The sequence below is a fragment of the Microcebus murinus genome, chromosome 16 (genome assembly GCF_040939455.1).
Source record: "Microcebus murinus isolate Inina chromosome 16, M.murinus_Inina_mat1.0, whole genome shotgun sequence".
NCBI lineage: Eukaryota > Metazoa > Chordata > Mammalia > Primates > Cheirogaleidae > Microcebus > Microcebus murinus.
The window spans coordinates 45,278,358-45,305,396 of NC_134119.1; the positions used below are offsets into that span (position 1 = coordinate 45,278,358).

A 27,039-nucleotide genomic window follows, 5' to 3' on the forward strand; every position below is an offset into this window, starting at 1 on the left:
TGAATGGTGAGCTTGCAGCACACAGGGAGGAGGGAGGAAGCCAGGGCCACTGACCAGGCCCAGCCGCGCCCGGGCTCTGCCTCCACCTGGGTCTTTCCACCAAGAACGCCTGGTGCAGCAGGTGTGCATTCGATTTTTCTAGTAAATGTGAGATTTCCCAGATTAGGTGATTGAAGATACAGCAATAGTAACTGGAGCCTCCCCCGCCCCTCCCCCACATGTACATAATCCAAGGATCAGAACAGATCAAGGGATGCTTGGGATCAGAAAAGGACTCTTCACTTGATGCAAAAAAAAGGAGGCATGTAGAGCCAGTGGGGAATGGATTTGAGGCACCCAGACTTCCCTGCAAGTTCTGCCCCTGCCTGACCCAAGCATCACCTTCCTAAGCGTCTCAATCTGTAGAGTGGGACGGACAGTCGAGAGTCCGCGTGGACGAGGAGAAAGTATATATATGTGCATTTGTGTGTGTGTGTGTGTGTCTGTAATTATGTAGATAGGTGTGTACATACACATGTATACATATATGTGTATATACATGTTCCCATATTCATATCTGAAGGTGCACAGGAATTTCACCCCAAAATATGACTCCTTGGTATGAAGAATATTTTGATTTAAAGGCCCTTCCAGATAAAAAGGGCATTGGAAGGGGCCTTCCTGCTATTTGCATAAACCCTACTGACAGATCAAAAAGAACAATGGACTTCCCTTCCTCTCCCTGTTATCTCAATATATTGCAGAACGCAACCAGACCTGGCCCAAATCATTTTAAACATAACACCTGTCTCTCAGGTTAACTTACACGTCAATCTGTTTCCTCATCCATTTGTCCTCCCTAGCAACCATTTATTGCCCCTGAATAGAATTACCTACACCCCTCGTTTTCCCCTACCCTCTAAAAGGCAAGCATAAAAATATCTGGATCCCACTGGGATATTGAGTCCACTACTCAATATCACTCTGTGATTCTCTGCCATCTCTGTGAGAGTCACTCTGTGATTCTCCCCGTGTGTGTGGTAAATAAACCTTTTCTTTTATTAATCTGCCTCAGCTGCCCTGCTCACTCTCTCCAAGGCCACAGAGAGGAAAATGGGGACTCCAACCAGCCAGCAACATGGTAAGATTCCCTAACTTTCCGGCCAGGCTCCTGGTTCTCCTGTCTCTCTGTGGGCTGCGGTTGAGCAGGTGGTGAAAGATCATTGTGCTTTCCAAATGTCAGATTAATGAGAGGAAAGCTTTTTGTGAGTGACTAGTCTTGTGAGGGACTCTGGTATTGGTGCTTTTTTTGGTACTTTGCGGTATGAATATTCATATTGTCTGATTCCCTCTGCTCTCAGAAATAGCCTTTTTTTTGTCATTGTTGATTCATTGTTGTTGATTTCTTCTGCCGTTGTCTTTCTGTGTTGTTTTTGTCATAAAGAGCGTTACCATGGACCAGAACCCAGGCCTAGCACCTCCAGATGCCCGACGTGTGAGTCGGCCCTGTGCACGGGCCAGTGACACGGTTCTGGCTAGACCGGTGTCTATCAAGACAAACTTTGCTGCAGGTTCCCGCAGACAAACCCGAGTCAGGTTTCCCTGTCGTCCTGTTTCATGTCCCTGAGCTCGTCTTCAGACTGCGTGGGGAATTCTCTCCTCAGTCTCCGCCATCCGGGGACATGTCAGACGGCCAATCTGAAGAGACTGGGAGTCCCAGACACACAAGATTCTAAACTGCACACTCTTTATACCGAACGTGTCAAGCTCTGGGGGAGTGAGTCGTTGTCTTAAAAGGTCTTTGTCTATCATAAGTCTATTTCTGAGAGTGAATTTTCAGGAATCTTGGGAACTGCCTTCTCTGTGCCTTTTCCAGGCTAAACCTGGAAAATTACCACCTCGGTTTTCTATGAAGAGGCGTTGGATTGAGTCGCTTTCGCAGTAAATATGCTCTTGAGATTAACGACCGCAAGGTGGTTCTTTTAAATTAAAAGACTTCTGATTTTTTAAAAATAAACTTTAGAGATCTCTTATTGGAAACAATTGCCTTATTTGTATTAATAAAGCTAGATTAAAAGAAAGACACAGATTTTTATGGCTAGCCTTAAAGATTCTCTTGACAAAATTGAAGAGCAAATATCTGATCTAAAACAAGATAAAAATCCTTTGACTCCTTACTATCCCTGTAGAAATAATAGCAAAAGCCAGTTTGTGTCATAGCCTAATGGCTAAGGTTTTATGCTTTTTACCCCAGCAGCCTGGGTTTGATTCCTAGACAGGGAATAGGCCTATTCTGGTTTGATATTTGTATAACTTTCACTGTTCATTGATTCTCTTCCCTTCTGCTCATAGCTTTTGCCTTCCTTTATTTTGTGGATACATTTGAGGCTTTTAGATATTTATGTATGAATGGTCAGCTGAAAAACTGGGACCCTAGAAAACAAGACTGGAAAAAATTCTGGGTTACACGATCTTTTTTATGACAAGTGAGACTTTTCTTTCTTTGAGGTGCTTTTGTGACTTTTCTGGATCTTGCAAAAATTGTTCTCCACCTCTTTAAAGGCACCTCTTTCTTCCTTGATTAAGTTACAACCTTGGTTAAGCCTTATTGGTTTCACTTAAAAAGATACTCAAGGCTGGGTGCGGTGGCTCATGCCTGTAATCTTAGCACTCTGGGAGGTCGAGGCAGGAGGATAGCTTGAGGTCAGGAGTTCAAGACCAGCCTGAGCAAGAGCGAGACGCTGTATCTACTGAAAATAGAAAAATTAGCTGGGAATTGTGACGCATGCTGCAGTCCCAGCTACTCGGGAGGTTGAGGCAGGAGAATCTCTTGAGCCCAGGAGTTTGAGGTTGCTGTGAGCTAGGCTGACACCACGGCACTCTAGCCCAGGTGACAAAGGAAGACTTCGTCTCAAAAAACAAGATACTTTAGTTTAAAGGTTCAAACATAGATATACAGACAGAAACAGTTCTAGTAGCTCTTCTAAAGAATTTATTTGCCAGCTCTTAAATATTTCTCTTCTTTTATTCAGACTACCAATCTTTTAATTACCTATTTTATTATTTTAAGCAATTACTAGCTAGGCAACAATTTGCCCTTATTAAGGCTTTGCCATTTCTGTAAGAGTTTGTTGTTTCCAGGGCCTAATATTTATATATGCATGGCATACTAGAGCACTCAGTTTTTCAGAACTTAAGGATCCTATTTTCACCTTGAACCTTGGCTTTAGCTCTCTCTATGATCAACTTAGGCAATGATTTTTCCTTACCCAAGAGCACAAGCAAAAGGAACAAAGGGATAGAACAAAGAAATCTCTGCAAATTCCTGAAAGCTGGAGTCTATACCCCTGCAGTGTTGCCATTTACTGTTGGTGTCTGCCTGACGCAGTCAGACATTTGAGGCCTGTAACTGGAATCTAAGCTCATTAATTGTCAGATCTAATCTGATCCCGGACCTAGTTCAGTTTCTGTCGTGACTTCTCAACCCAGTTAGGATAAAAAAATTTGCTCAAACAAACTCAGAGAGCTCAAAACACAGAGCTGTGGCACTTTGGGATCTAAGGAGAACTTACCCCCAAGCCCAGCTGCAATGAGAGAGAAAAGGACAGCAGGTCCCACGACGGGTCCCGCACTCGGACTCTCAGTGCCCCTGGGATCTCTGGGAGCTCTATCTCCGAACCCACTTTTGATAAAAAGTAAATTGATAGAGTTAAATTGAGCAAAGAGCAATTCGCAAATTAGGCAGCTGAACTAGAACAGGTTCAGAGAGACCCCAACGCTGGTGAAGAGTCATGGACAGAAAAGAGACAGTGACACACAGAGAGTGGAACTGAGGTATAGACACGGCTGGACTGGTTACAGCTCAGCATTTGCCTTACTTAAGTACGGTTTGAACACTGTCTGCCTTTGCTTTGCCAAAACCCTATGGTTGGCAAAGATGAATGGAGTTAACTTTGCTCAAGCAAAATGCCGGCTGTTTCCTCCACTAAAGTCTGCTCCATTCGCCTTCACTCTTCCCTGCTCCTTCCTCTTTGCCAATCATAGAGTTTTGGCAAATCAAAGGCAATAAAAAAAAACCATTTGTATATCAAGATTCTAAGTTCTTTTTGGTGCTCACGACTCTTTGCCTGGCATTTGGAACTCGTGAGATTGAAAAGGCAGTTTTGACTCTCCCCGTGGTAACAGGACAAGAGTTCAATATTGCCATACAATCCCTGGGAGCACCTCAGTTGGGTGTCAACAGCCTGCCTTCTGCTGTGTCTCAAAACCGTGTGTCCTGGGTGCCCTGACACCCCAACATGGAGGAGCTTGTGTGACTATTGGCAAAAACGCTTGCCACTCAGGGCGAGTGCAGACTGTCATCTATACCTCTTAAAACACCGGTCCCCCGCCCCCAACCTTTTTGGCATCATGGTTTCATGGAAGATAATTTTTCCATGGACAGGGTTGGGATTGGGGCAGAGCTCTGGAGGGCTGCTGTAAACATGCTTGCCCGTCACTCACCTCCTGCTGTGCACTCCCCCTTCCTAAGTTTCATGGAAGACAATTTTTCCATGGATGGAGGTGGGGGTGGAGAGCTCTGTGGCACAGTCCCTAACAGGCCATGGACTGGTACCAGGGGTTGGGGTTGGAGACCGAAGTCTTCAAAGAGAAGGTAAATATTCTCTATCAGATTAATGAGGACCTATTCCTAGGAATGGGAGATTGGTTTAATGGGGTATGGGCAAATGTGATTAGATCTGTTCTTTTTTACTTATTTATTCTCATTCTAATCTGTGTTCTTGCCTCCCTTTTCAGATCTCTTGTTACTTGACTTCTAAACACATCGCTCCCTCCACACCCATCACTCAACTTTTACTATGTGAAAATTCTAGGGCAGCTCCAGACAAAGAGAATGAAGGAGCTCAGGAAATTTCACCCCAAACATATGACTCCTTGGTATAAAGAATATTTTGAATTAAAGGCTCTTCCAGATAAAAAGGGCATTGGAAGGGGCCTTTCCACTACCTCCCTAAACCAGACTAACAGATCAAAGAGTAACGGACTTTGCTCCCTGTTATCTCAATATATTACAGAATGCAACCAGACCTGACACAAATCCTTTTAAGCATAACACCTGTCTCTCAGGTTAATTTACAAGTCAATCTGTTCCCCCATCCATTCATCCTCCCTAGCAACCATTTATTGCCCCTAAATAGAATTACTAACACTCCTCATTCCCCCCCCACTCTAAAAGGCAAGTATAAAAATATCTGGATCCCGCCTTTCTGCCCATGGACACTGCCAAGGAAGCATCATTAAAGTCTCTCTTCCCACTGCCGTTGTGTCTAAGTCAGAGTCTCCTAAAGAACCCCACAGCCGCGGAAGCTCTTCATTGGAGGGTTGAGCTTTGAAACGACCAATGAGAATCTGAGGAGCCATTTTGAGTGATGGGAATCGCTCATGGGCTGTGTGGTAATGAGAGATCCAAACACCAAGCACTCCAGGGGCTTTGGGTTTTGTCACATATGCCACTGTGGAGGAGGCGGATGCACAAGGTGGATGGAAGAGTTGTGGAACCAAAGAGAGCTGTCTCCAGAGAAGATTCTCAAAAACCAGGTGCCCACTTTGTTGGTGGCATTAAAGAAGACACTGAAGAATATCACCTAAGAGACTATTTTGAACAGCATGGGAAAATTGAAGTGATTGAAATCATGACTGACAGAGGCAGTGGCAAGAAGAGGGGCTTTGCTTTTGTAACCTTTGATGACCATGATTCTGTGGATAAGACTGTCATTCAGAAATACCATGCTGTGAATGGCCACAACTGTGAAGTAAGGAAAGCCCTGTGGAAGCAAGGGATGGCTAGTGCTCCATCCAGCCAAAGAGGTCGAAGTGGTTCTGGAAACTTTGGTGATGGTCTTGGAGGTTGTTTTGATGGGAATGACAACTTTGGCCATGGAGGAAACTTCAATGGTCGAGGTGGCTTTGGTGGCAGCCGTGGTGGTGGTGGATATGGTGGCAGTGGGCATGAGTACAATGAATTTGGTAATGATGGAAGCAATTTTGGAGGTTTGGGAAGCTACAATGATTATGGCAATTACAACAATCAGTCTTCAAACTTTGGACCCATGAAGGGAAGAAATTTCGGAGGCAGAAGCTCCGGCCCCTAAGGTGGTGGAGGCCAATACTTTGCCAAACCATGAAACCAAGGTGGCTATGGTGGTTCCAGTAGTACCAGTAGCTATGACAGTGGCAGAAGATTTTAATTACTTCCAGGAAACAAAACTTGGCAGGAGAGGAGAGCCTGAGAAGTGACAGGGAAGCTATGGGTTACAACAGATTTGTGAACTCAGCCGAGCACAGTGGTGGCAGGGCCTGGCTGCTATAAAGAAGACATGTTTTAGACAATACTCATGTGTATGGGCAAAAAAACTCAAGGATTGTATTTGTGACTAATTGTATAACAGGTTATTTTAGTTTCTGTTCTGTGGAAAGTGGAAAGCATTCCAACAAAGGGTTTTAATGCAGATTTTTTTTTTGCACCCATGCTGTTGATTGCTAAATGTAATAGTGTAATTATGACGCTGAATAAATGTGTCTTTAAAAATATATATATCTATATATGTATATAGATATATATCTGAATCCCATTGGGATGTTCAACAATCATTCTGTGATTCTCCCCATGAGCATGATAAATAAACCTTTCTCTTATTAATCTGCCTTATTTGTGAGATGATCTTTCAGCCAACTTTTGGAGGAAGGGGCAAGTTTCCCCTCAAACCTGCATATCCAGATACATATGCATGGCTCTGTGTATACGCGCACACGAACACACACACACGCACACGCCTACCATGCCTGGCGGTGTCTGGCACACGTTCCTCATCCTTGCTCCAGAACAGATGATGCACAAGTCTCCTCCAAACAATATCCTTCCTAAACAAACATAAAATGGGTATCATTTCTAAAATGTGATCTTAAAGAACACTGGACCTCTATCCTGTCACCAAGCCTTTCTAGGTCACCCCTCCTCCTCCCCACTGCAGACTGGAAAGTGCTTGGGCCCTGTGGAATTGCAGGCACGCCTACACCCCAGGCTGCATTCTTTCAGGAACTGAGCTCAGATCCCCTTGGGATCCTGTTAAAATGCAGATTCTGAATCAGACTTTCGGGGTGGGGCCGGAGGGTCTGCATTTCTGACTTGCTCCCAGCTGGTGAAGCAACTTCACACACAAGAGTACATTTCCCAGGAGGGCTGCAGAGGTCTCTGCTACTCCGTGGAATCTGGAAATCTCGGCTCTGCAAGAGGGAGCGAGGCCTCAGCGCAGCTCATAGTAGTTGGTTAGACATCCAATGATTTACTTACTTCAACAGGTATTTATTGAACAAAGGTGCCATGGGCCACAGCAGGTCTTTCATGACCAAAAGGTCTTGGTTTTATTAACTAGAGTGTGTTTTACAGCTGTCACTATTGAGAGTCTGCTCTTGAACACTAGCACAGAGTTCTGCAAATATAAACAGGTATTTCTAAGAAATTGCGTTATTTTTAACAACTGGCAAAGCAGTAGTAAATATATCTTTAAAAAAACCAACGAAGAAATACACATGGGAGAATTAAAAAAAAGTGGTTGGGGAGAGCCTCGGCTCTGGCCCTTTAAGACAAGGACAGGGCGTTCTAGCTCAGCAGAGAGCTTTTCTAGAAGCATTTCCTTCAGGCTCACCACCCATTGTTTGGAAGGAAAATGGAGTGCATTGACCACCCTTGGCAGAGATCTAAGGTCCTGATTCCACCCCACTGCACTTCAAGCTAATCAAGAGACTCCCTTATATTGTACTGTTTATGTGTCCAAAACCAAGCTCATTGTCCTGAGTCCCTCTGTGATCTGCCTGTGTTATCTCAGTAACTGTATTTGCAGAGGAGGAAGATCCTTAAAATAACAGCCATTATCTTGCATGCTTGGCATCTGCAAAGTATTGTCCTGATCTGCACATGGTAACAATGCTAAAATTACCAGAAAAGATAAGTATCTACATAATACCTCAAGATGCTTAGCCAGGCAGGCAAAGCAAAAGGAAGGTAATTTAGTGCCTCCCTGAAGGCCAGGTGACCTCACCCATGGCAGGACAAAGGAGCAAGCAGCTGCAGGATAGGAGAAAGAGTGTCCTTTAGATAGGATAACTGCTGGGAACATACTATTAACAATTTTGTGTGGGGGACAGATATTATCAGTAGACTAGGGCCTGGAAAAATTAGAGCTTCCGAAAATAAAGGGGCTGAGGCAGTAAATGGTCTCATCAGTGGTCGAATTAGTTAAATGTATAGTTTTGTCCTATTTTTTGAAATCAAAACAAAAATGCAGAGATGAATCTCTAAATTTAGCACCTCTTTTGGGAAGAAAGAATTGCAATTCAGGGTGCACACGAAGATTCTGTGGTCTTCAGAATGTCCAAAGAACAAAGGGAAAGTTGGAGGTTTTACAGCAAAGAGGAACGTTACATATTGCTCTGTGAGAAACTTCATTGGCACCACTGAGTTCCAATTGGTGAGCAAAGGCAGTGGGTAAAATGAGTCTCAGAGCTGCAGCAGGTCATTTTAGCAACTGGTATGTAAAACCGGTTTCAGGTTACAGCAAGCAGTTTCAGCAGCCCAGCTTTCAGAGAATTACATCCTTGGAGCAGGGCTGTGTATACTGAGTGTTTTTTCCTCCCAGCTTCTGGACTCCGTTTTAGTTGGTATGAGGAGAATGACTCAATTCCTGTGATCGACTGTCACAGGTGGTTCTTGTGTTTCTCACTCGAAGAGATTGCCTATCCTTTGGAAGAGCAGACATGGAAGAAAGAACAACAAAACATGGCACCTTCCAGCCAGCAGAAAAAAGAGAAAATGCAGGAGCCCCAGGACACTCCCAGCTTCAGGGGGTGGTGGCTGAAGAGGGTGAGCAATGGATGGGGGTGGTGGGGACTTCACGTCCTGTTCCAGCCTTCTAAACCTTTCTTTCAGCATACTACATTGAAGAAAGTATGAAAAGAAAGAGCCACTTTTTTCATTTCCTTTATTCTGCTCTCTTTTCAAGTATAGGTCATACTTATTATAGAATATTTGAGGGGAAACAGATTTTTTCTTTAAAAAAAAAAAAGAAATACCACCCATAATCCCACTACTCAAAAATTACTGTTAGTGACTTGAATATTCTTTCTATATATCTATACACAGTCCTTTTAGTAAATTTCCACAGAAAAGTTGTAACAATAGTTCAAAGACTTCCATATACCCTTTTCCCAGATTAAATGTTTACATTTCACCCCATTATCATTCTCTCTAACTCCCCTTCTAAATTATTTGAGGGTAAATCCAGGAAAGGTAGTTCACCCTGTAATACCAGTGCTTTGGGAGGCTAAGGTGGGAGGATCACTTGAGGCCAGGAGTTTGAAGCCAGGCTGGGCAAGATAGTGAGACCCCATCTCTACAAAAACAAAATCAAAAATTATCCGGATGTGGTGGCACCCGCCTATAGTCCCGGCTACTCAGGAGGCTGAGGAAAGAGGATCCCTTGAGCCCAGGAGTTTGAAGCTGCAGTGAGCTGTATCATGCCACTGCACTCCACCCTGGGCAACAGAGCAAGACCCTGCCTCTAATAAATAAAAAAAATAAATAAATACATAATTTGAGAATAAGTTACAACATCCTACAGACATACTCCCTAAACATTTAAATGTTTTTTTTTTTTTCCTTGAGAACATGAACATTCCCTTACATAACCATAGTACAATAATCAAAATCGGGACATTTAACATTAAACTGTACTACTATCAAATCCACAACCACATTAAATGCCAGCAATTGTCCCAGGGATGCCTTCGTGTCCCCCTCCTTGTCCAGCATCCAACACAAGACCACTCAGGCATTCACTGTGCAGTCAGTGCCCTTGCATCTCTTTGGTCTGGAACAGCCCCCTCGCTCTTCACTGTGCTCCTAGACCTTCATGTTTTTTGGAGAATATAAGTCAGTTATGCTGCAGGACAGCATAACTCGGTTTGGGTCTGCCTGATGCTTCCTAAAGAATCCATTTGGGCAGTAATGCCACAGACGTGACTTCTGTTCCCATCGGGGCATCACATCAGGTGTTATGTTAGCTGGTCTGTCCCGGTGTTGCTGATTTGAGATTCCATCACTTGGTTTAAGGTGGTGCTCACCAGGTCTCTTCATAGAAAAGCTACTATTTTCTAAAAGTGAAATTCTGTCACTTCATCTTGCATCAACCCAGAATGTTACTATATACTTTAGAGAACATTTCTGCCCCATAAAAGACAAAGAGCTTCATTTGAATCCTCCAAAAATGGTGGCAGTTGGATGTCAAGGAAATATGGGCATGTAGGTTGCAGGATGGCTTGGGTGCTGCTGCTGGTGGTAGGAGGAGGGAGGCGGATTTGGGGTCTCCATCCAATCAGAAGACACCGACTGTCCACCAAAGTCAAGAACACAGGCTCTCAAACTAGAGCACCAGCAGAATCTTCTAGAGGGGATGTCAGACAGCTTCCTGGGCCCCCAGAGTGAATGATTCAGAGCCAGAGCATGGAGTTTGGAGCCCAGAATCTGCATTTATCTGGGGTGCAAAGGGATGCTTATGCTGCTGGTCCAGGGATCCCACTTTGAGAACCAGTGGCCTGGTGGTCTTTAAAATGATGATGTCTAGCAGCGACCTGCCCAAACAGGGGATTTCTTTTTCTGGGAGTTATCCTGTCCTGCGGGCTAAACCTGAGAAGTTCATGGCCACCATCTCAAAGTCCGCTGTGGCCTCCAGCTCCTCACATCACTGTTGTTTAATGTTGGCTATAGAAATCACCTCATTCAAATCATGGAGCTCAGATTTTTTTTTTAGAAAAAGGTTTATGATGTTGAGAATACTGCAAATCCATTCTATCTGCTCTGCTCCAAAATCATCATCTTGTCCACATTTATAAGTAATGGGAATGTTTATGAATATGCACTTAGCTCCAGACTCTGGAGCTAAGTGGGCCCAGGAATCTGCACTCTAACAAGAAAATCCAAGAGACATGCATTCGCTTCTGAGAGTTCCTGTTATGAACCCTTCGCAGGGCTGCTTCGAGGATCAGCTGTGACAGTTTCTGATCTCCTTTACACTGCCCTTTTACCCATTTTTCAGAGCAAGACTCTCACATTTTGGTTCGTACTGGAATCATCTGGGGAGTTGTGTTAAAAATGCAGATCCCAGGAGTTGTGTTAAAAATACAGATCCCAGGCCACAAGTCCCCATCTCTCCCTGAGTTCTCAAGTCAGCGTTGGGCCCCAGAACCTGCATTAACCAAGCACGTTGGGCTCATCAGAGGAGTGTTGTTCAAAAGGAAAGTGGATAGCTCCATTCCCAGCCTCTGCACGATTAGTGTCAAGTCAGTCACTCAGGAAATATTTATTTTTAGCATGAATTTTGTTACCAAAACAGAAGAGTTGGAACCTGCTGGTGTAATTGCTTCTAATGCTATGAAAACACACCTCCTGGGGTTGTTCCAGATGCTGCCTTTGAACATGATCGTCACTCCCCACGTTCTGCAGCCCAGCTTCCAGGGGGTAGGCAGAGAAGAGAGTGCACATGGAGACCTAAAACACACCTTCTTTTCCTCTGAGCATGCCTCTGTGTGCACTTTTCTAGACATATTGAATTATACGGACAAAAGTGAACGGTTGAAGATTCTCCAGTCCAGGCATCCACCCAGAATCCAACTCTCTTTGCCAAAGTGATGGGGAGAAATGTCCTCCTATAAGGCACCTGTGGGGACCAGAAGGGGAAGGAGAGGGGAGATGAAGAGACGGTGCTCTGCTCTAGCTCATGGAGAAACTCAAGTCCTTGGATTGCCCCCTACCCACGCGGCTCCATCCCTGCCCTCCTTCTCTGATTCTCAAGCTATCTCCCACAGCGAAGTCTGCCCCAGGCCCCAAGCTAAGAAGCTCCTTCCTCCCTGCTCCCTAAATCATTGACCCGGCTCTGCCTGGGCCCTTGGTGTGCTAGGGGAGTTCTTTGCTTACCTGCCTGTCTCTACCCCCACAGTGGATTGTGGGGTCTCAAGAGAAGTAGAAGCCAGGAGTTTGTTTTCATCGCTGTTTCTCTCAAAATGCTTTATCTGATGTCTGAGCTTACGAAATCCTAGATGGATGGATGAATGAATGAATGAATGAATGGCCAAGGACCCCAGTTCTAGACAGACGGTGCAGATACAAGGCAGAAAGCCCCTGTTTGAGGAATGGAGTTCCCACACCCAGGAGCAGCACACAGGAGAGAGGAAACAGCCTCATGTCAGGGCTGCAAGGTGGGGACTCAGGCACAGGGCAAGGCCGGAAGCCAGTCCTGGCGTGTGTTTGGGAGAAGGCAGGCTTGGTGCTCAGCGTGTGATGAAATCTGCGTGGAAGGGGTTGACTGGTGGGTAGGGGTCATGGGATGCAGGACTCCCCAGTTATAGGAGCAGGGCAGGGAGCCAGAGGGGTCCAGATAATCCCAAGGGCAAAGGAAACAGGCCCAGCTCCCCACGCCCTCAAGCTTCCCCTTTAATGCTGGGTTTTGACATATTGTGAACTAGAGACTAGCTCTGACCGAGCACTCAAAGCTGCCCATTTCTTATCTCTTGCTTTGTCTTGACCAAACTTGAGTCATGCTTCTCTGACAGCTCGTTCATTTTATTAAGAGAGAATAATTAAAATGCAAATAAATCCATGAAGTATCCCGGGGAATGGAAACTCATCCAACACAAAAGCAGAAATTCACAAGATCAGAGCCTGTTCTTTCTGAGAGGTGATGGTTGGAAGACTGGAGGGATTGCACTGAGGAGGGTGATCATAGCATGAGGCCATGCCTGGCTAGTCCTACCCCTTGTTTACATTCAGCAGAATGGCACAGAGGGACACCCTGCAGGGCAGATGCAAGGAGCATTGCTTTCTCCCAGGACACCCTTCCCACTGGGCTGCGCTTCCTCTAGCTGCTGGCTTGGTTTGCAATTGCTGTTCTGTTTTTCTAAGTAGGGTTTACATAAACAGCACATTTCAGTGACAGTACAAATGATTCTGGCACTTTCCAAAGAGCATAAACCCAGCAAGCCATTAGCAATAAAAGAAGCTGTCAAGCACTGCTCTGAGTACATGCAGCTGCATGGCACAATCCACTTTTCTGAATATTCAGAATTTGTAGACATATAATTAAATGACTGTATTATGGTGACTGTTTTCTGCTGAAGTTATTTGAGTCATATTTGATGACTTTTTTTTAAAGATAAGTGATTTACAAGATTTCTAAAGAGACTACTGCTACTAACGACTATGATACCAGTTAAGCAGTAAATGTTTGTTGAATGAGCCTTTGCTAAACCTGTCTCCCTGTCCTTACCCATCATCTCCAGAGGGTGGCCAAAGTGTGTCAAATGCCATTGCCAATTCAATTAGCCCCAGCTAATTGAACAAGGCCTGGATACTGGGCCTGTGCTGGACCAATCACTTCCCTACTAATTTCAACTTGGACCACTGAGAATAATTTATTTAGAAAGCCGTGGACCACCAAGAGGTAATACTTGGGATATGGGGGCAGCTTAGAGCCAAATGCAAATACAGTGAGGGGATCTGCACAGATAAAAATAGGGTACACTTGAGGAGTATGGTAGAGGTGACAGTGACCATGGGGTTTCCACTATACTGGGGAGTGCTGGGAGAAAATTCTTCTGGGCCTGTCCCATTTCTGTGGCTCTGACAGCCTTTGCCTTGAACTATCTTTTCAAGGATGTTTGTATAGCAGTAGTCTTAGGAAACAGATAATATTTCTTTGGGGCAGAGGGAAGATTTGTTTTCTGATCAGGAAAATAAAGATAATACTTCCCACTGGGGCAAAGGTTGGGCAGGTCAGCTATCAGACCTTTGTAAGATTAAGATTTCTTAAACTCAGGGCTCTTGAGTTTATGATATAAACCCATAGTATGTGCAGCATCTACCTGACCCCACCTCCCTACCATGAGGGCAAGGGGAATGGGTGACCATGCCCTCTGTACCCTGAGTAAAGCAGCCCTCAATCTCTGACCCAGGAGTCTCCTGCCTTTGGCCAGCATCCGTGAGATTAGCTTTCAAGTAGGGTAAATCTTCAGCCCTTTATAGTCCTTGACAGACAGTCAAGAAATAGACTACTGAAGGGGCTCAAAAAATTTTACCCCAAAATATGACTCCTTGGCATTTTGAATTATAGGCCCTTAGAGATCAGCAAGCTCTTGGAAGGGGCTTTCCCTCTATCTGCATAACCAGACAGACCCATCAAAAGAACAATTGACTTCCCTTTCCTTCCCTGTTATCTCACTGTATTGCAGGAAAGATCAAGAATGCAACCAGACTAGGCCCAAATCATTTTTTTTTGTTTCAGCATATTATGGGGGTACAAATGTTTAGGTTACATGTGTTCCCTTCTTCCCCCCCCCCCACCTACAGTCAGAGCTTCAAGCGTGTCCATGCCCCATATGGTACGCATCGCCAAATCATTTTAAACATAATACCTGTTTCTCAGGTTAATTTACAAGTCAATCTGTTTCCCCATCCATTCATCTTCCCTAGCAAGCATTTCTTACCCCTAAAAGGAATTACCTATACCTCTCATCTCCCTTCCACCCCCAAAAGACAGGTATAAAATCTCTGGATCCTGTTGAGATATTGGGTAATCACTCTGTGATTCTCCCCCTGTGCATGGTAAATAAACCTCTTCCTCTCATTAATCTGCCTCATGGAAGAAAGAGGAACTTTCCCCACTCTCCTAGGGAGATACTCCACCTACGCAGGAAAGAATGATAGGTAGAGAGTACAGCGTACTGAAAAAGCACAAAACCCATTTCTAAACTGAGAAGTTTAGAATCCATCTAGAAAAACGCTTTTAGTTCTTTTAGCTTCCAAATAGATTTGCAAAATCTTTTAGTGAATCTATTTTTAAATATATTCATTATACCCTGAACACTGGAAAGGCAACATTTTCTATGCAATGATTCCTGTGCCATTCAATTGTGAGAGGATTTGCATTTCCGAAACAGTTTTCAAATGCTTCTGTAATTTTCCTCATGGCATGGCAAAAGGAGCACAGGAAAGGCTATTTTTCACTATTAGTAAATGTCTCAGAACAGAAGGTCTGAATTAATACCATGATTTCTGCAATTATGATGATCGCAAGGATGAGTCTGAGAACATATAAGGTTCAGAATCCTATGCTAAGCCTTTTATGTACGTTAAATGAGTCAATTCATTTACATGAACTCATAGATGAACAGGGTGCAGTATGCAGGAAGTGCAACATGAACGTCTGCTATTCTTATCATCACATTATCTCATTGTTGACAAGGTAAGAACTCTTGTGCTCTTCTCTTACAGATGAGAAAACTGAAGCTTCAAACAGACAGTGACTTACCCGAGGACAACAGGTTAGAGTGTTTTGGGCTGCAAGTAACAGAAAACACAACTAAACACAATAAAACAAGAATGTAGATCATCCCGCATATAAAGAAATTCAAGTTGGTTGCCTTATCATCAGCTCTCACCATGTTGCTTCCTGCCGTCTACCCTACCATCTTCAACACAGTGGCTATCACACTGCACAAGCTTTCCACCTCATGGTCACAAGGCAGCTGCAGCTCCTCCAAGCGTAATATCTCCCCAGAGCAAGAGCCAAGCCTTTCCTGCAGACCTCCCCCAAAGTCTCATTGGCCCGAGTTGGGGCCTCCATGCCCACCCTTAAAGCAATCTCAGATTCCAGGGAGGAAACCAACTTGAGCACACGAGTGCATTTAAAATGCAGTAATTAATAAAATCAGAGACCTGCCCACAAGGAAAAAGCAGCAGGGGAGGTTGGGAGGCATGTAACAGAGACTGAAACTGCCAAAGCCAGACTGGAACCCTGGGGTCTGACGGCTCTACTTTGCATTGTGATGGAAGCTTCCCAGGTCAGCACTGTCTGGCACGGTGGCCACAGTTGCGTGCAGCTACTGAGCACTTCAAATATAGTTAATGTGCTGAGAAATTTAATTTAATTTTTTGACGTTAATTAACTTAAATTCAAAGAGCCAGAGGGGTTTAGTGGATACTGTTTCGGCAGCACAAGGCCAGCATGATAGTAGCACTGTTTATGACCCCGGGCAGCATCTCTATAGGAGTAATAATGTCCTGTAGGCTTATAATGCTGCAGAAATATAATGTGAGGCACAAATGCAATTTAAAATTTCTAGTAGCCACAGTTAAGAAAATAAAAAGAAACAGGTAAAATCCATTTTATAATATACTTTATTTTACCTCTATATATATTAAAAATGTATCATTTCAATATGCAATCAATATAAAAAATATTACTGAGATATTTTACAGTCTTTTGTTTATCCTGAGTCTTTGAAGTCCCGTGACACAGCATCTCTTCGTTTGAACTCACCACATGTCAAGTGCTCTCTAGCCCATGTGGCCAGCACTGGCCCAGAGATTTCAGAAAGCATTCACAGAAAATCCTCTTTCTTGACGCTCTTTCACAACTCTGGGGAGTGGAAAGCCAGATGAGGAAAGCCAGGCTCAGAGAGCTAAGCCAGAGGCTGTCGGACTTGAGCGTCAATCTGTGTAACATCAGAGTCACACAGACAACTGGACTGCACCCTGAGTGTCAACAGTTTAAGAGGTCTGGGTGAGCCCCAAGATGTGCACTTCTAATGTTACTGAAAGCCAATGAAGAATGAGGACAAGTGGTTTGAGGAAAAGGAAAGAGGAGTTTATTCATTTGCCAGCAAATGAGGAGGATGGCAGACTCCCGTCTTAAAGAATCATAGTCCCCCTTTAAGCAAAAATACAGGGTTTCTAAAGGGGGTTTTCAGGCTATTGCTGTTTAACTATAGCAACTCCAGTGAAGATGATCTCATGACCTCTGTCCAGATAATTCTGCTGAGCCATCTCCTGTGGTTTTAGATACTAGAAAACAAAGAACAGAGAACATTCCCCTGCCCCTCTGATTACTGGCCTCAGGCAGGAAAGCAGGTTTTAATTCCTCAAAAAGGGTGAGAGGTTTTAAAAAGACAACTCGTAAAACATGTTGCCCTTTTTCAGACCCTTACCTGTCACACTAGCAGGTGACACTGATGCTGCAGGTCCAGGGTCCAGGGCCACGCCCTGAGAACCACTGCCCACCCCAGCCCACACTCAGAACCACTGCTCATCTAAGTTCACACTCAGAGAACCATTGCTTATCCCAGCTCACCCCCCAGTAAGTAGAAGGTTCAGAATTAAAACCCTTGCTTTCTGCTTTCCAGCTCATTCTCTTTCTATACACAAAGCCATAAGGCCCAGGTGCTGAGACAGTCTGGAAACAACTTCCGAAGAACAGAATGCCACTCGCATCTCCTCCAGTGGGCTGTGGCCCCTGTTCTCCAAAGGGTTAACAGCAGAGTCTACATAATTTGGATACTTTGTAAACATCGTGCCAATGTTACCTATCCCAGACTTGTGCCTTTTTCATGCTGACTCTTCCTTTATCTCATACGATTTTAGGTTCCATTTCTTTAAAGGAAATCAGTTAATAAGTAATCACATGTTAAGGAAGCCCTCACCCTTAAATTTAGTGTAAGAGTAGGGTCTTCGGAAGTAGATGCGCCCGGATGATACAAGCGCATTACATTTCTTGTGCAGGCAAACCTCTCTGCTAATGATAATCTGTATTTGAAGGAATCTGAAGATGCTTTCCTGATCCACAGAGGACACGGTATAAATCTGCAGTAGCCAACTCCCGGGCTGTGAACTGGTGCCAGTCGGTGGCCTGTTAGAAACCTGGCTGCACGGCAGGAGGGGAGTGGCAGGTGAGCAAGCAAAGCTTCGTCCGTATTTGCAGCCCGCCTCCTGTCAGGTCAGTGGCAGCATTAGATTCTTTCTTATAGGAGTGTGAACCCTACTGTAAACTGCTCATGCGAGGGGGCTCAGTTGCCTGCTCCCTTTGAGAATCTACTGCCTAATGATCTAGGTGGAGCTGAGGCGGTGATGCTAGCTCTGGGGAGCGGCGGCAAACACAGATTATCATTAGCAGGGAGGTTTGACTGCACCATAAATGTAATGTGCTTGGATCATCCTGAAACCATCTTCCCCACGCCTCCCCCATCTGTGAAAAAAATTGTCTCCCATGAAACCGGTCCTCGGTGCCAAAAAGGTTGGGGATCGCTTAGTGTAAATCACTTCTGGCAATGCCCTGCGCTTAGCCCTGGGTAAATCACGCCTTTAATGTGCTCCATGATAGAACTGGTCAAAGCCACTCAGAGCTGCTGAGAGCAGCTCAGAGGATTTTCTACAGCAGCAGGTGATAGGGAGCTCTCAGGGACAGCTGTCATTGCTGCCCAGAGCCAAGTCTCCCCTTGATGCATGGCTATTTGCAGGAGAAACTGCGTCCCCCTGACCTATGGGACAGAGGCTCTGAGGTTAGTTCAAGGTAGCAAGTGCCTGCAAGCCTGAGCAGTGTGGAGGTGAAGGAAACTTGCCTGGGAAGGTTTGCTGAAATACCAACTCACAATAAGGCAGGTTAATAAGAGAAAGAGATTTACTTACCTTGCACGTGGGGAGAATCACAGATTGGTTACCCAATATCCCAATGGGGGCCATATATTTATATGACCTCATTTTAGAGAGGAGGGGAAATGAGGAATACAAATAATTCTGTTGAGGGGCAACAAATGGTTACTGGGGGGGGGGGTTGTATAGACACTTGGGAGAATGAAGGGATGGAGGACCAGATTGACTTGTAAATGATTCTCTTTGCAAATTAAATTAACCTGAGAGATAGGTATCATATTTAAAATGATTTGGGCCAGGTCTGGTTGCATCCTTGATCTTCTTTCCTGCAATATATTGAGATAACAGGGAGAGGAAGGGAAATTAATTGTTCTTTTTGATGGGCCCTGGCTGGTTTATGCAGACAGAGGGAGAACCCCTTCCAATGCCTGTGGATCTCTAAGGGCCTTTAATTCAAAATACTCTTTATACCAAGGAGTCATATTTTGGGGTGAAATTTCCTGAGCTCCTTCGGTGGCACATCTGAAGTAGGAGAGAGGAGGCAAAGGATTCAAGTCGCTAACAAAGGAGCTGCTCCTCTCGGCTTGGGGGTGCTGTCCCGGCCCTGGCTCACGCTGTCATCACTGCCTGGAAACTCCACAGCCCTCCCGGCAGCTGGGCCCAGCTGGGCCTGTGCTGGGTCCTTTCCTCACCTGGAGGAAAAGGCCCCTTGGATCCAGCTCGGGCTCCACACCGCTCCTGACAACGTGCCGGGGAGCGGTGTGGGCCTGACGCCAGGCATGCCATCAGCAGAGCAGAAGCAGGCCCCAGGGTGCACGTCCTACAGCACAGCGGCTGGCCGGCCGGCTGGAAAGAATCTTCTCAACAAACTTCACTTTCCAGCACTTGTGCTCAGCGTGCGTGTTTCTCTGGGTCTCCTCTCCTGGTGGAGAAAGGTAGTGGATAATTCCACCTTTGGGTGCAAATTTAGTGTCCTGGGAGAGACAGGGGTACCCAGCTGCCCTGGGGCCCCCGGCTGCTCCTCCCCCATCTCTGGCTTCCTGCCCCTCTGAGCAGAGGGGTCTGTTTTTGGCTCTCCTGACATTTCTCCTGACTCTTTTTCCAGGCCTCCTGGAGGCACAGTAATAGCTGTACACTGTGGTCCCCAGGCTGCCTGCCTGTCTGTCCCTCTATCTAACTAAGGGCTATATCCATGCACTTTGGAAGTACCTGGGAGGCTTCAAAATATGTGGATGCCTGGGCCCTCTCCGTGCTAATGAACTCACAGTCTCTGAGGACGACAGGCCCAGGCCTCAGTGTCTGTGCAGCTTCCAGGTGATTCCAACATGCAGCCTGGCCTGCAAACCCCATGTGCAGAGGGGGCCTGGCACTCAGGGAAGTGAGTTTCCGGAAGCTGGGGCTGGGCCAGTTCCATGTCCTATGCACTAGGGCAGGACTGGACCTCCTCTTCTGTTGTCACAATCCAACAACTAGCACGTTCCGGGAAAGACACTCTGACAAACGGGATACGCTGTTTAACATCAGCATATTAAGGGGCAAAAGCAGGTGCACACAGGAGATTCGAACAAGTACCAGAGCCTTGGCTTGGGGCGTTAATAATAAGAAACACATGTAGAGCTCACCAGTGCCAGACGCTGTTCTAACTGCTTCCTGTCTGTCAACTGTACAACAGCCCACCTGTGATGGAGCTAGGATTAATACCATTTTACAGGGCAGGAAGGCACAGAGAGGTTAAGTGACTTGCCCAAGGCCACACAGCAGGTATGCAGTGAAGCCAGGATTCACACCAAAGCAGTCCCAGCATGCTACACTGCCTCCAGATTCAGAACTCACCCCCCCCCCCACCTCACACTGCCAGCAGAATCAAACTCCAACTAACTCAGCCTCATGATTTTTCTCTTGACTTTAGGAAAGAATTCTCATATCAGACCTGAATCTCCTAATCTCCCATTCTCCACCTTCAGGAGAATCTGTCATTGGGATGGGGCTCTGCTGAGAAAGGGGCCTCTTGGTATCAACACAACTTTGTTTTCCTTATTGTACAATTTTTAGCACCTAAGATGCCCTCCCCAATCCCTGAACCCCACATCTGACATGGGCTCAGAGTTCGAGGCTTAGTGGAATTTGAGGGTGAAGTAGAAATGCCGGATGGGGGGTCAGGAAAAGGGTCATATTCCCTACAGCCCTGTGTACCCCCTATCACTTCGGGAGGGGCCAAACACCCTGTCACTTTGGGAAGGGCCAAACACCCGTGTGCTTGATTGATCCATGTCTCAAATTCTTCTCTAATTCCTTCCTGAACACACAAGTCTCGGGAGGATGTGTTGTAAACAGAGTGGTCCCCACTCTCCTTGGACACAAAGGACATTTCAGAGCAACCCCCAGCAGCTCCTGGGGTTATGGGTGAAATGCACACCTCGTGTTCACCATTGCAAAACTCTAGTCCAGAAAATGTTTTGAAAATAGAAGCATCAACCCCTTGGAAGTTAACTTGGTGCCTACTTTTCAAATCTTTTTCTTCTGATTAAAAATTATAATATATTCATAAAAACCACTTAATGTAGTAATAAATAAATTAAAATGGAAAGTCTGCATGATTAGAGAATCCATTTGTCCTGGTTTGGCTGGAATAGCCAGGGTTACCCGTGCTGCTCCAGGCGGGGGGGTGACTGCTAGAGCCTCCTTTTGCTCTCCAAAGGAGCTGGTTGAGCACAGCCATCACCAAGGTGTGAGCTGGGGACAGAATAAGGGTCAGGCTATCACCGAAGCTTGCTCGGTTCTGGTCATTTGGACAAAGTGGGGACAGCATTCACACTTTTCCCACGTGTCAGGATTGCTTTAAATACAAGTTAGATGTGAAAAGACTGTAAATTGAAACCTACGTACAGCTAACAACAAAAACAAAAACAGTCATCCAGGATGGACCATGAATGGCCCACATCACCCCTTCCCCTTTGCCCTTTGCCCTCATGTCCTGCGGTATGGGAGCAGGGGACCTCCTTTTAGTCTCATCATTCAGATTCTACCTTTAAAGCCACCCTTAGAAGTGTCAAAAAAGAAATGACCGGGCGAACTGACCACAGGGCTGCGTACTCTCCCAGTCTTTGCACGCATCCTGATGTGGCAGATCCTCACAGCACCTCACAAGGTAGTTACCCACTTTCCAAATGGGGAAACTGAGGCATAAAGAGTTTGGAGATCTTGCCCAAAGCTGCATAAGAGGTGAAGCTGGGATTTGAACCAGGCGGCCTAGGCTCAAGGCCAGTAGTCTTATGCTAGGCTACACTGCAATGCTCCCTGCTCCGCCCAGAGCGTGTGCCTGAGCGCCTGGCATGTCCCGCTCTGCTCCCTGCGGCAGCAGCCTCGGCACAACACTAGCTCTTGCCTGCAATATTGCCCCAAAGGATTCCTTGTGCAGATCTCACAGACCTGGGCCCTCCACTGTTCTATGCCAGCAGCCAGGGAGCCAGACAGATCCATGTTCTGACCCTGACACCCGGCTTACCCGCACCCTCTGCATTTCCATGCTTCCATGACGGCCCCAGGCCTCCACTGGGCATGCAAGGCTCTCTCAAGCCTTTGCAGCCTCAGCACCTTCCTCTCCACACTCCCGGCAGGCACTCCACACTACAGACACCTCTCGCCCACCTGGGCCTCCTGTCCCAGGCCCCTGGCAGCACCTGCCCTGGAAGCCACCCTGCCTCTCACTGCCATAGCAGAACCCTGTTCTGTGTCTTCCCTGCAATCCCCTCCCACTCCTGCCCTTCTCCTACAATCCTAAGCACTTTGTCTTTGCTCTTCTGCCAGGTGGTGTGAAAGTCACAGGGGCCCAGTAGCTCTGTACACAGTGGGCTGTCATCTCACACTGAGGCAGACGACGCATTGCCTTGAATGCTGCTCCATGGCAGTGCTGGGCATGGGACAGAGTCTCCTGATTATCGTTTGTTGATTGAATGAACAAATAAATGAGTGACCTGTGCCCCCGCTCCCTGGGACTCCAGAAGTGCTGGTTTCGGATGTTCATGATATTACATCCATCAAGTTCATTAACATGAACTGCTTACCATGTCTGTCCAATAACCATGGAAGCAGAAGCACGTGTTTATCTTATTAAATCTAGCTTACTTTGCTTTTAGGTGTGTGTACATGTGTGTGCTAGGGGGTGGGCAGGATCAGGAAAACACTCTAAAGTAGAAATGGGGAAGATTCCAAAGCCTCACACTTTAGGCAGGACAACAGGAAATACCTTTTCAGGACAGGGAGGGGGCTGAGCATTGGGTGGGCAGAGAGAACAGCAGAAAAGAGGAGTCCAGCAAGATGGGACAGCTCCCAGCACCTCTGCCTTGGTCCCAGAGGAGGCTGTCTGCTAAGGGGCCGTTTAAGGGTCTCCCTAAGTCCAAGAGTAAAGGAAAAAGCCCCCATACTCCTCCTCCCACCCAAATCTGAGGCTCCCCTTGTTCCCTTCCACTAAACACTGGCATCATCTAAAATGACAAAGGTGTCATCTTGCCCTTTCTGGGAGAAGGGTCTCTCCCTTAGGGACAATGATGTCAATGAGACCAGAGGAAAGGACAGACCAACTCAGAGAGTGCACATAAAGGGGTGGAGAAGTGCCAGGCCAAATATTCCCGAGGAGTCCGCTTGGGTGGCAGAAACTGGAGACCGGCTGTGTCAACTACGGAGCTGCACCAGCGCCGACCACGCCACACCCCCATCCCAAGCCTGGGCGAAGAGCAGGGGCAGCCTCCAACCCCTTTCTGGGAAAGGGCACCTGTGGTTGGCCTCAAGCATCCTTACGCTTCCCCCACCCCGAGCCACCCAGCCTGAGAACTGGACCCAGCCCAGGAGGGAGGCCACTTCCAAACTCGCCAGAGGCCTTTCTGGGGGCTGTGTTGAAGGTAGGAGGAGGCCACCGCCTCACAAAGGTGGGGTTAAAGCCAGCCGGGCCCCTAAAAGTCAGCGATACCTTGAGAATAATTTTCCAAGACAAACCGCCACTTCAGGACTTCCGCCGCACCCGGGACAGCTAGGGAGCCAGGGCTGGCTTGGGGGCTGCCTGCGGAGGTTCCGCCCCGTGAGCTCACAGTCCCTGGAGTTTTGGGGGAGGGGGAAACCCAGGCAGGAACCTCAACGCTTCCCCGCTACCCCCTTAGGCAGGCACATTTCAGAGACCTGGGCTGGAGCCCCCACGTGGGTGACTGGCAGGGTCACAAAGTGCGGGTTCCCAGGCGTCCGGCTCTAGCACCTGCCACTGTCTTCTCACGTGGAGCCCGCGCACGGAGCGCCCAGGTTGGCTTTCTTCCGTGGCATCTCTACCTGCGCCTGCCCACCCCCATTCCCTGCAGCCACCACACCTCAACCCCTCGGAAAACTAAGTGAAAAGGCCCCAGATCCAATTGTCAGGGTCGGTGGGGGAGGGGGAAGGTGCGGGAGAAGCAGGAAAAACTGGGGCCCCCTGACGGCCTGGAATTCAGCACCACACGGAGGGAGCCTCAGGTTCGCCTGTATAATGTGGGTCTAATGATGGGACAGGTCGTCGCGAGGATTGAAGGGGCGGGGGAGAGGATGGCCAGTGTGCGGCAATTGGCTCCGGGTGTTCCGGGTGGTCCGGGGCCAATCCCGGCCCCTCTTTACCCAAACGGAGGACTCGGAGACCCCCGACCCCGCGGCTGCAGTCCCAGGGAGCGGGGCAGGGGAGTGGACGCCTGGGGGCTGGAGAAGACAGGATCTGTGACCCTGGGTGGCGGAGCAGAGCGAAGCGGCCGGTCGGCTGGGGGCGGAGGGGGCGTGTCGCCGGGGCGGTGCCGCAGGGGGAGCGGGTGGCGTCTGCAGCGGGGCGGGGGCGGCCGAGGTGGGGAAACGGGTCGGAGGACCAGGGCGGGGCGGGGCGAGGCGGGGCACTGGCACCCCGGAGTGGGGGTACGGAGGGGCCCGGGCCGGTGTGAAGCAACAGGGACCCCGCGGCCGTGGGCGCGCGGCGCAGGGATTGGCTGCGCTCCCGGGCGCCCGCCACCCGCTATTTAGGCGGAGCAGGCTGAGAGCCACGCGTCTGCGCGCGACACCCCGCCCCACCGGCCGCCCGCGGTCTCTCGCGCTGCGCTCGCTCTGTGTCGCTCTGCCGCCGGGGCCCGGCACCCCCGGGCATGAGCGCCCCCGCGACGCTGCCCCCTGAGGGAGAGGAGGGGCTGGAGACGGCCTGGCCCCCCGCAGCCAACGCCAGCCAGGCTCCCGCAGAAGATGCGGTGGCGGCGGGGACAGGGGGCTCGGGGGCGGCGGGCATGGTCACCATCCAGTGTATCTACGCGCTGGTGTGCCTACTGGGCCTGGTGGGCAACGCCCTGGTCATCTTCGTGATCCTTCGCTACGCCAAGATGAAGACGGCCACCAACATCTACCTGCTCAACCTGGCCATCGCGGACGAGCTGTTCATGCTGAGCGTGCCGTTCGTGGCCTCGTCGGCCGCCCTGCGCCACTGGCCCTTCGGGCCGGTGCTGTGCCGCGCGGTGCTCAGCGTCGACGGCCTCAACATGTTCACCAGCGTCTTCTGCCTGACCGTGCTCAGCGTGGACCGCTACGTGGCCGTGGTGCACCCTCTGCGCGCGGCCACCTACCGGCGGCCCAGCGTGGCCAAGCTGATCAACCTGGGAGTGTGGCTGGCGTCCCTGCTGGTCACCCTGCCCATCGCCATCTTCGCAGACACCAGGCCGGCTCGCGGGGGCCAGGCTGTGGCCTGCAACCTGCACTGGCCGCACCCGGCATGGTCGGCGGTCTTCGTGGTTTATACTTTCCTGCTGGGCTTCCTGCTGCCGGTTCTGGCCATCGGCCTGTGCTACCTGCTCATCGTGGGCAAGATGCGGGCCGTGGCGCTGCGGGCTGGCTGGCAGCAGCGACGGCGCTCGGAGAAGAAGATCACTAGACTGGTGCTGATGGTCGTGGCCGTCTTTGTGCTCTGCTGGATGCCTTTCTACGTGGTGCAGCTGCTGAACCTCTTTGTGACCAGCCTTGATGCCACAGTCAACCACGTGTCCCTCATCCTCAGCTATGCCAACAGCTGCGCCAACCCCATTCTCTATGGCTTCCTCTCCGACAACTTCCGGCGTTCCTTCCAGCGGGTTCTCTGTCTGCGCTGCTGCCTCTTGGATGCTGCTGGCGGGGCGGAGGAAGAGCCCCTGGACTACTACGCCACTGCTCTCAAGAGCAGAGGTGGGGCAGGATGCATGTGCCCCCCGCTCCCCTGCCAGCAGGAGCCCGTGCCACCAGAACCCAGCCGCAAGCACATGCCCCTCACCAAGACCACCATCTTCTGAAGAGCCTTCACCACCCACCTGGCTTGGCCACCTCCTAAGGGGTGGGCACCACGTTACAGCCTAGCAGACTGCATCTCCCGGATGCTCATCTAAGGACTACGACCTGTCCCTACCAAAGCCTTCTCCTTCCAGCAGTCGATGTGCCATGGCCAAGAGCATCAGATCCCCTCTGCTGTTCTCCTCTGCACAGAGCTCCGGCTTTAGAAGGATGGCTCCATGGGGGTAGGACTGCTCTGGGTACTGGGCTAGAGTATTTATTAATCATTCCTGAACCTCTGGCTGATTTTCAAGGGGTGGGAAGCAGGAGGTGGCAAAAGAATGGCCACCTGCCTATGACTTGTTACAGTGACTGCTTGGGAACAGACTCCAGAGGGTGGAGGGGGGTAGTGCCCTCCCTCTCCGCAGACTCTCTGCCTTGTGGGGGGAGCACAGCATGCATAGAGAGACAGGGGAGGGAGGAAGATGCCCCCAAGCTCACTCCCTTTGCATCTATTCCTGGGCTCTTGTTGCTAAGTGAGACTTATGTGCAACAGTCTGGGGCACTTTCTTTGTCACCCCACCAAGTCCAACACCTGCTCGCAATCACACGAGTCCCCCAGGTTTTCCTGGGCCAGAAGCAGTCTTCCTGTGAGTAGAAAAGATTTGGAGCGACATGACATGGAGTTTGTTGCAAGACATAAAACCAGGTCAGTAATAAAAAACAGTAGAGAGAATAAAATCTCATCTAGCTGCTATGATGTAATTTTTTGTCCCTGATTCTTTGTTATAGAAACATGAGACCTCATTAAAGCAGCGATTTATGCCGGTGGTGAGTGGGAGGGGAGCCGGGGTGGGGAAAGTAGACCAGAGAGTGTGGGGATGGAAACCAGCCCAGGTTTGGGATAGAAGAGGCAGCTCTGTCACTTTCTATTTTAAAATATCAACATTCATTAAAACATCAGCTGCATGTAGATAGTAACATGTAAGATGAACACAAAAGACCATAACTTTTTACCTAATATATAAACCAAATGGTAAACTAGCTGTCTCAAAAGGAAAAAGTCAGCTTAAGAGGAGCCTGAGTTCCACTTTCTGCCAGAAGCAGAGGAGGAGGCTAAGGAGAAGCTCTCAACGCTTACATTGGCATCTGGGGTGAAAACCAGATGGGTCTAAACATGGATGGGATGCTGTTTGGCACCACCTGGCTTAGCATCGCAAAAGCTACTTCTGGGTTTGACTGAC

At 48.2% G+C, this 27,039-nt stretch overlaps 1 protein-coding gene and 1 pseudogene across 1 annotated transcript; both read left to right on the forward strand.

Moving 5' to 3' along the window:
* Window positions 1-5,507: 5,507 nt before the first annotated feature.
* Window positions 5,508-6,227, forward strand: LOC105857075 (heterogeneous nuclear ribonucleoprotein A1-like; annotated as a pseudogene).
* An 18,394-nt stretch (window positions 6,228-24,621) lies between these two features.
* Window positions 24,622-26,617, forward strand: SSTR4 (somatostatin receptor 4). Its single transcript, XM_012739208.2, has one exon. It carries the CDS (start codon window positions 24,655-24,657, stop codon window positions 25,816-25,818), a length of 1,164 nt encoding a protein of 387 aa, XP_012594662.2. The 5' UTR covers window positions 24,622-24,654; the 3' UTR covers window positions 25,819-26,617.
* Window positions 26,618-27,039: the final 422 nt, after the last annotated feature.

Excerpts from the sequence above, each read along its gene's own strand:
- SSTR4 (XM_012739208.2), top strand. The coding sequence starts at position 24,655 with ATGAGCGCCCCCGCGACGCTGCCCCCTGAGGGAGAGGAGGGGCTGGAG.